Source organism: Hippoglossus hippoglossus, chromosome 15, assembly GCF_009819705.1.
Source record: "Hippoglossus hippoglossus isolate fHipHip1 chromosome 15, fHipHip1.pri, whole genome shotgun sequence".
Lineage (NCBI taxonomy): Eukaryota > Metazoa > Chordata > Actinopteri > Pleuronectiformes > Pleuronectidae > Hippoglossus > Hippoglossus hippoglossus.
The window spans coordinates 11,327,486-11,337,378 of NC_047165.1; the positions used below are offsets into that span (position 1 = coordinate 11,327,486).

Here is a 9,893-nt window from a genome sequence, read left to right on the forward strand (position 1 = left end):
TTTTACACTGATATAGCCCTATGTTTAACACGGAATTTAACAACAGTATTTCTAAAACTGTACTATGTATGCCCAGCATTATGAAGTGTCAGGGCCTTGCTGCTTTTAACACATTGAGTCATAGTATGAGAGCCGTACTTGGGTTTGTGCTAATGCAACATGCTGAGTAAGCATGTTGACACGTGTATGCACGCACACATCGGCATACTTGTCTGCAGACTGCTTGCAAGCTGCAGTGCGTGCAACATAGAGACAATAATCAGTTATGACTGAGTGGCATTCTGGGGCAGATCCTTTGGATGTACTGACAGGAAGGAGCAAGGCAATGGGAGTTTTTATATCCTCTTCAAGAGCAGGCTAAGTCAGGGTGATGCATGAATAACCTCTGGTTTCTCCAGATGGAGGCCATTGTGTGCCCTTGCTAGGATTTGAGTGGCATTTCTTTTAGGGGGCAAAATGAGGATTTTTTTTCACCCAGAGAAACCAAGTGGCACGACTTCAAAGCTTATCCGGGGACTTAAAGCCTTACAACAGTGAGAACAAACCCAAAGTCTTAGGAGCAGAGCACTTTAAAAGTTTAACTCTGTAAACATCTGTAGGGTTAGACATATTGCAGAGCATAAAACACACAAACCTGCCATGTGTTCAAATTAATTTTTTAAAACATTAAAGTAAGCAGCATCTTCGTGACGTCCCATGTTATTAAATGACTGTCTCTGGTTGGATGTAAAACTTCAGCTGGGCACAGTCTGGGTCTTAGATCTGCTCTGATGTGTAGTGGGCTCTGGCAATACAATTGAGCAATAAATCAAATAAAACAGACATTTCTCCTTTTTTTTCTGGGCCAATACCCAGCTAACCCTGCAGCCATGACAGATAACTACCTCACAGGGTCTTTTTACTTTTATTTGGTGTGGACCAGGTTAACAGAAAATACAAAGCAGCCCTCATCAGAGGCAGACTCATGTCATAAAACGTGTTTGTGCCAAAGAAGAGGAGAAGTCCGAGGAGAGGGAGAGGAGGCAGAAACACAACAAAAACTCCCCTCAGTCATAATGAGTTAGCTCTGTTCAAATGTTGGCAGCATCTCTGACATTTCACGAATCTTCCTCGCTACCTCGGCCCCCTTCTGTCCCACACGTTTATGTAATGAAGAGGGTTGAATACGTGGATGTGCACCCGTCGTTCAGCACATTGCCACTGTGCCCACGTGCGTATGTGGGGGATCCTGGACTCCTTCTTGTGAAAGGATATGATTTCTCTTTCAATCACAAATAGGATACAGAGTGACGCACCAAACTCTATCATGCTTTAGAAAGAGTCACCAATCCTGCCTCTCTGCAAGTTTACTTTTATGTACTTATATACTACAATTAATACACAAATGAAAGTTTTTCCAAGGTTTTTTATGTTCCAGCTGTCCCATTTCCCTTCAGTATAGAATGATAATCATCCTAAAGAGACTTGAATCATGATTAAGCGAGATATTGCATCAAACCAAAAAGATTGTCTTCTTTTATACGTGTTGATGTTGCAGTGATATTATTGCGGGCGTCTATTTTTTATGTTCGGTGAAAGACTTGATTTGTATGTTTGTTTGAGAACATTGCTACAGCATCTTGAAATAATTTGGATTAACACTATCAATCAACGTTCAAGATCGTTAAATGTCATAGCTCAGTTTGTTGTTTGGGATAAAGTTGCTCACACTGCAGCAAAACACAACATGATAACATAGTGACAATGCAACTGCATAACAAATGTAAAAGTAGAGCATTGAGAATATCAAAAAACAGAAAATCAAAATATTCATGTGTCTTCATGTGTACTTTTTAATCACAGAGTATTAGTGCAGTTAGCAATTATGTTACTGAATGTGACGTTTGGGGCAGACAGCTTCCTGCTGAGCCACCATGAGCAGGACAAGCTGCGCAGTTTAACCTTATTACCTGGATGCAGGTTACCAAGTTCAGAGCCTTAAACCCACAAGAGTGTGTGTCCGTTGGTTATCTCCACTAATCCTCATTACGACCCTGAGAATACTCCATCAGACAACCGAGGCAGGTCAAAGGTCAGCTGCAGACAATGAGGTCACCATGGCAACCGTGAGCGCTTACGACCTCCACTTTTGTGTGCTAGAGAGGGAAGAGGAGTTCAGAGCTGACAAGGGATGTCTGAAGGGAAAAAATCCCTCTCACTTGATGTTAAGTTGGATCCATTTAAGAACAATGAGGGTGTTTTTGCTGCATGATGGTCTCAACTACAGGCTACAAAAAAAAACATATATAGAGCCATATAAGTGAACACCGCACTTCCACAAAAACCCACAAGTATGAATCAATCACAGACATACACATCGCTTTGAATATCTGCGGTACTGCCAAAGTAAACAGTCACTGCTGGGTGCTGCAGGCTGCCGGTCCTGGCTACCAGAGCTCTGTCTGAGGGACCCACGAGTTTTTTCCTGATACATGTGTGATCTCAGCTGGCTACACCTCTGGTAAACGCACTGCAGCAGCAAAAAAGGTAATAGAGCAAGAAGCGCGGAAGATAAATGAGTTCGCAGGAGGAGCTGAGCTGAGCTGACTCTGTGTATGCATGGGAAATAGAGGGAACCTGCAGTTGTGTTGTCCTGAACTGAGCTTTGCTATGTAATTATGGTGCACCTCAACCTCACCTTAAGTGCACCTCACTAGGTATTGGTAAATACAGTGATAAGGAGACAGCAGCATGCACAGATAATAGTTCACAATGCTACCTGCGAGTGCTACTCCTTTTGCATTTTTCCAAATATATATATATAACCCTAACCCTAACCCTTGACTGGTTATAGAAGTAAAATGAGCTGCCGGCACCGACTGACTGAGGGGCAACAACGGGTCACATCTTCAGTGTTTAAACACTAATAATGGTTGTGTGTTGTTTGATGTGCTTGTTTTTACTGTATTAAAAAGACGTGTTAATTAGATTGAATGAACTATGAATCCTAACATAACCATAGTGAGTCTATAAAAAATAGAGTCAGTTATTCAGCCTTGAGCTCTAAACATGTCAAGTCAAATTCACTCGACAAATACAGGAGCTTTTGCACTCTGTGAACTGTTAGGGTTTGTGCATGTGTGTGTTATGGGCGTGTGTGTGTTTCAGCACGCAAATTTATTGTAGTATTGTGGTACACCAACGTCCATGATTCGCGACATTGAAGTACACAGGGAGAATTTTATTAATGGAAGTAAAACGATGTCTTCCTTCCAGTTAAACTCTACCCAGTATTTAAGTGGATATACAGAAATCCAGGAACTTTCTTCGTGGGTATACAGTGTATACTTGTGTATCATGTCCACTACAACACTGGTGTTTGTGTGTGTTCAGGGCTACATCTCAGCCTTGTCGTCCTGGCCCCTATACAAGGCAAGTATATGAGGGGGGCCTTAAGCCTGAGTGAAACCAGACATTTTTCAAGGGAAAGCTCCAATCGCAGTGTGTTTGACACTCACTTTCTTACACACAGACACAATCAAAACAGTTCGGAGTGTTTTTGGAATTCGGCTTCGCCCATACTCACGCACTGCTGAATCTGAAATGTATGTGTTTAAGGACCAAACCAATCTTGGTGTGGTTGCTCATTCACTCACTGTTGTAAAACCAGAAACACAACTCATGTGCCACTATGTAAATTCCTCACTGGCCTTTGCACCGTTTGGAAAAAAAAAATCCTCCTAGAGACATAAACATTCGCTGGAAGGGTGTGTGAGCTTGATCAGCAAGACTGGCCTGCAAGTATGTCAACGTATTACTCACACTACAAGTACACAAAAGGTTAACCCACATACACTGACAGCATGCTGTCTTAATTTATATTTTTAAACACAAGACAAAAGGCAACCTTGCTCTACCTGTTCTGCATCAGAGAATTAAGCAAAGGATGAAGTTGAGGATTTGCCAGACAGCATCGTACCATCTGTCTTGACGGCACCTGCTTTAACCCAGCACTTACACAGACAGAATCCAACAAAAAACCCTGTTCTCAAACCACAAATATGTTATTGCTACATATTTGTGTAGGCCAGCGTGATGTCAGTTAAGACAAATGAGGAAATAACAACAGGCTCTGTTGTGTGAGTGATAGTGGATCAGATGTTTAGTTGTTTTACCCTGTCTGTCTTTCTAACAGCAGCCTACAAACACACTGTCTAAAGTCACAGGCACATGCCGTGCGCTGTAAATGTGTCTGAGTCTGAGCCACACACACACACACACACACACACACACACACACACACACACACACACACACACACACACACACACACACACACACACACACACACACACACACACACACACACACACACACACACACACACACACTGACCCACATTCCAGGCTATTCCAAATAATATGTTTGTAAATCTCTGGCCGGCCTGATCTCTCCCTCCTCGCCCCCTCGTGTGCTCAGAAATAGTGCACAAAGGTCAATCAACCCTAATCTGCTACTGCCACTGCTACCACTCGGAGCGCTCAGCCAGTGGATGCATGCACAATTGCGCACGCAAGGCTGCAGAGCCACATGGACCCTCACTCACACATACCTCCCCCAGCCACATGGACACCAGTGAACACATGTACATGGTTATGTAGCTCGAGTTGCCATGCAGCTGCCTGAGAAACACGTATTCCCACTGACCAAAATGATTGAAAAATCTCTTTTGGCCTGCTGTCTTTACACAAGTATGTAATAGATAAAGAACCAGAAACTGCACATGCTTTAAGCAACTTAGCCACTCATCTCAAAAATGTCAAAACTACTTCTTATAGTTCCATGCATAATGAAACAAACGCCCTCACAATGTTAAAGAAAGCCAGATCCAAACCAAAATTGTATGGATTCTTCTCTGACCCATACCACAAGTTTTGTGGTAATATGTCCAGTTGGTTTAGTGTAATCTTGCTTACAAATAAGCAAACCAAAATACAAGGGGTGAAAACATAACCTCTTTAGAGAAGGAAAAGATCCACCCCTTTGTCCGGATCCATGTCCAATTTTAAACGGAAATATGTTTGGTGGTTTTTGCGTAATCCTGCAGAGAAAGATACAGACCAACAAACATACAAAAAACAGACAGAACTCCAAGCTGACAATCACACAGTCCCAACAAAACATTTCCAAACAATATTCTGTCATTTAATTTTTTTTTTTAAAGCAAACAGTTGCCTTCTTACACATGCTGCATACAGGGAGCAGCATTCTTACCTTACTGAATATCTGTTTTTTAGCTACTAAATGCTCCACAGTGTTTACCAGCAAGATGCTACTTCTGCTTATGTTGGGTTTATAGACCTTATTCTCTGAAACCTGGCGCCTGGGAGAAGTGAGAGTGAACCAATAAGTTGTAATTCAAACAGCTAAAGACAAGGGAAGCTGCAGATTCACGTGATAATTCTCTTTGGGTTCATTACTACAAACGTCCCCTTTTACGCGGTCACACTGACACTGTCACATGTAATTTGATAGAAAAAAGTGGAGCAGATTTAAAATTGACTCAGAAAAAAACTAAACCAGGGTCATGGATGTTAATTGTCTTACTGGGTTGTCTCGTAAAATATGCGTTCACAAAGCCATTCAGTGCCACCGAGCAAAAGCATCAGGCTCAAATTTGCTTACATGGCCAAACCCATCCACACTCCAAATGCACACTAACACAAACAGACTCTTACTTTCAACACATGCTGACCTGCTGCCGGTCATGTGACAGCGCCTTCCAGTCTCACATGGGGCACGAGTCGCGCATGCATTCATACCTGATCTCTTTTCTCCACACACACACAAAGACTTAAGTACTTCCCCTTTCATCACTCCACTCGTACAACATATATCAACATATAACAGGAAGGCACCATGAAGTAAAGTATGCAGCCTCTGTTCAAACCGACCGAGAAAACTCACATCGTGAAAGTGAAACCTTCTGTTTCGACTCTGACTCACTCGATTATAGCTGCTAACACCAAACAACTGGGAAAACTTCAAAAGCAATGATGTCAGACAGTAACAATTGCTCTTCTTTTCAGTTGCTTCAGATCAGCTGTTTGCACACGCACAAAGGAGCTCCAGTGTAGTCATGCTCTGACTGTTGACTAAATGTACCCCTTTGTGGGAAACAACCAAGGTTCTGACTCTTCCTGTTAAGTGAAATTCAAATTCACCGGTGCAGTTTACTTTATGCCTCACCTGTGCCGCAGAGAGAGTGAGTGGAGATGAAGGTCTCCTCTTCCTCAGTTCCACACACTTCCTCAGCTTGCAGATCTGGTGGCCGGTCCTGCGGTTGAGGCAGCAGCTGCACTGGCCACAGTTGATCTTCCTCAGGCACGGCTCGCACATCCCACACCTGCTGCGCTTCTTCTTCTCTTTCCTGTGTGGTTTAGGAGCAGTCCAGGAGGGCAAGCAGGCCCCATCTGGCCCCCACGATCTGGGTAGAACAGAGGGGCTGGGCTCTCCATACCCTGCGTCTGATTCGGTGTCAAATGAAAAAGAGGAATGAGTGCTTTCCGAGCTGCAGGACAAGGTGGAGCTACTGTCCAGAGTGGGAGTTGAGATCTTTGGCACCAGGTCCGGCTCCATCGCTGCTGCAACAACGCCGCCCTTGCTAAGGTTTGATTCACACTCAGCCGTGAGGGCACCCGTGCTCGACTGAGGAACCGGGGACAGTGACAGCAAGGATGTCCCTTTCTGGCTGCGGAAATCCAATGGCTCCGGATTGGATTCACCATCTTTGGTCTTCGTCTCCGCTGGTGTGCACACTCGTCTTTCTCCCTGAGGAGGAGGGATGTCTAGCCTCTGCAGTCTGTGTGGCTCCCCCTGACTCAAATCCCTCAAGCTTCTAGGTTTAAGGGAGTCACTATGGATAATAACTGGCGTGTTTCTCTTCACAAGAACAGTCTGCGACATCAGGGTAGTTTCAGGGACCGCCGAGGACTCTGGGATGTAAGGTTTAGCACCACAAGTGGTAGGTTGCATGTCTGTCTTTCCCTTGTTCAGAGCTTCTAAATAAAGGGAGTCTGACGTGGAGGAGGGGGCTTTGGTTGGATTTGAGGTAGCTGTGTTGGAGACTCGTAGCACACTTGCAGGTGATTCTGACAGCGCTGTCGGGCCTTTGTTAGAACAAGGAGGATCTACAGGTTGAGAGGCTGGAGTGCCGGGGTGGAGGTCAGTAGCTTTGACAGATACATAATTCTCCTTTTCTTTAGTCCCGCTCTCTTCTCCCTCACCGTTCCCCAGCCTCTCAACGACCTCCTCCATCTCTTCCACAGTCTCGTCGAGTCTCTTGAAGGCTTCATCTGCCTGGAAACTCTCTCTTCTCTCCTCTTTTCCCTCTGTGACAGCTATCATTCTTTCACCTGCCCTGTTCTCTTTCAAGTCCAACGTGTTACCTTCCTCTTGGATGGTAAACTCATCATCTTGCTCACCATCGCTGCCAAGATTATCAATCTTGTGTCCAACGGCGGGTGAAGTGTCATTTCCGTCGCTGGCCCCCTGCCCCCCTGGTGAGCCAGTACTGGTTAGCACAGAGGGCTCAGAGGTGCTGTCTTTACATCCGTCATCGCAGAGTTTCAGCTGTCCGTCAGCATCATCACACACAGGTTCTCCAGTCATACACAGCAGGTCACCCTCATCGGCAGTCTTTTTGTCTTGCTGGGTTTTAGTACTGGCACAGCTGCCCTGCACACAATCCTCCAGTGTGTCGTGACATGGTGGCGAGTCTGCTTTAAGAGGGCTGCCCTCTTTTGCATTGTTGACCCCTGGACCCTGATCTTTGATACTCGCAGGAACTTCAAAATTCGTCTTTAGAGACACTGGAAGGATTTCATCGACATCACAGGTGTCCGGTTTCAAATTTTCCTCCTCATCCTCGTCTGGAGTTGAATCGTTGATGCTGGTGCTTGAGGGCCGGCTTCTTGTGCTCCTCAGCTGTGACGCTGCTCCTCTCCCAGCGCCCCCCCTGCTCTTCCTCCCTTTTCCACGAGGTTTAGGAGGCTGGCAGGGAGGGACGGACAGCCGAGTGCCCCGCAGGGATGCCCTTCGCCCTGGGGGGTGCTGTAACTCAGCACACAGGTCGGGCAGATTGTTCTGCTGTCTAAGCCTTGCAGATCCTGTTTTATTCAGGGCATAGTTAACTCTGCCAGGGGACCCCCCAGGGCCACGGCCAGCAGGCCCACCGACTCCTCTTCCACGGGTGCTTTGGCCTGACTGTGCCTGTGCTCTGGGTGTTGACCTTTTGGGTTCTGCAGGTGTTTTCTGGGGTCTCTCTGCCGCTGCTCCCTGGGGTTTATTTGAGTTACAAGTTCTCCTCTTAGTGCTGATCACTTTCTGGGCATTTTTTCTCTGAACAGGTGTCTGTCTCCTGGCGGTTTTGGTGGTGGCAGGCATGGCTGAGGGTGTGGAGGAGAGGATTCCTGGGAGCCAGCATGGGAGCCAAGTGAATGTTTATCTTTTGGTCAGCACACAAGTTTTTTTTCCTTTTAAAAAAAAAAAAATGAAGCTCCCTTTTTTTAGTGTGTTTATTCCTGAACTGAAGAACAGGATGGTTCTGTTGGTGTGTAATTACAGTGCATGACCTATAAAGGAAGGGGGGGAAAAAGACAAAAATCAAAAATACAAATAGCCGCAGCACCTTTAAATGTATCAACAGAGAAATAATAACACACAATAGCTACAAATAGCCATTGCTGCTTAAAATGTATATTTAGTTATAATAAAAAAAAATACATTACTCAGAATGAATAAATAAGACAAAAATGAAAAAACATAAATAGCCCCAGCACCTTTAAATGTATTTTTAGACTCTAGAATTTGTAGTAATAACAATAATAACAGTAGTTTACTCAAAATGAAGACATAAATCAACCTTAAAATGTGTTTTCAGGGTAATAATCTTACTCAAAAACATTTAGTACAATTTGAAGTTTGACAACATTGTAGTAGAAGCTAAAACGCTGAACATACACAATGTCTCTTGACTTTGCTGGTGAATGACACTTTCGCCCCGCCTGAAATATCCTCGGGCCGAGCAAGTGCTGCAGGTTTAACGTCGAAAACACAATCTAACATGTCTGTAAAGAAAATAATAACAGTAAATATATCTATTAAATGCTAATAAGCGCGTAAAAAAACCGCAGCTTCCCGTGCGGCTGCAGCAGTTTAAAGGGCAAACACGCTGAGGAGCGGGCTCTGTCCGGAGGTCGGATCCTGTTTTCGTGTCTCTGACTGGCGGAAGAAGAAGGTTATTACCGTGTAAAAACCGCCGCTGCTGCTGCTGGTTGTTATTATGTTGTGGTTGTTGTTGTTGTTGTTGTTGTTGTTGCACTTGACCGCTGTCGTTCAAAGCGCCGCGTGGATACAAACCAGCGGGAACCTGACTTTAGTGCGTGTTGTGTTGTTGCCCGGGAGGTTTTCTCCCCACACACACACGTTGACGGCACGAATGCTTGACATACCAGCGAGAGACACACGGTGCGAGCTGCTAATAATACTCCGCTCCGGCCGGACACCAGCGACACCGTGGATCCGCTTCCCTCCTCGGCAAATATAGACCGAGCTCGCTGCTCTCTCGACGCTGACGCACGGACATGACACAGAGGAGCCACACGCACCCAGCCGCTCGTTTTGTTAATAGCGTTGCGCGACACCCGTTTAACACGCAAATCCCTCTTGTGTCAAATCCACCCAGGGCCAGCCCCCCCCGCTCACTCTCTCTCCCTCCACCAGACGCAAGCCCTCGGTCTCCGCTGGACACGAACCCCGTCCTCGGCTGAGGAGGGAGGGAGGGAGGGAGGGAGGAGGGTGCGCTGGAAAACCCGGACTGCGGTCAGGAGAGCCGTCCTCCCCGCGCGGTCCAA

At 45.6% G+C, this 9,893-nt stretch overlaps 1 protein-coding gene across 3 annotated transcripts in view; it reads right to left on the reverse strand.

Annotated features, from left to right (window-relative positions):
* tet1 (tet methylcytosine dioxygenase 1) overlaps window positions 1-9,893 on the reverse strand; it is a 30,586-nt gene extending 20,693 nt beyond the window's left edge. For all 3 annotated transcript variants that reach the window (XM_034608381.1, XM_034608382.1, XM_034608383.1), the window contains exons 1-2: window positions 9,286-9,893; window positions 6,229-8,612 (exon numbers count right to left, since the gene is read on the reverse strand). In XM_034608381.1, coding sequence (XP_034464272.1) covers window positions 6,229-8,424 — 2,196 coding nt within the window. In that variant the 5' untranslated portion in view covers window positions 8,425-8,612; window positions 9,286-9,893. The remainder of the gene's footprint in view (window positions 1-6,228; window positions 8,613-9,285) is intronic.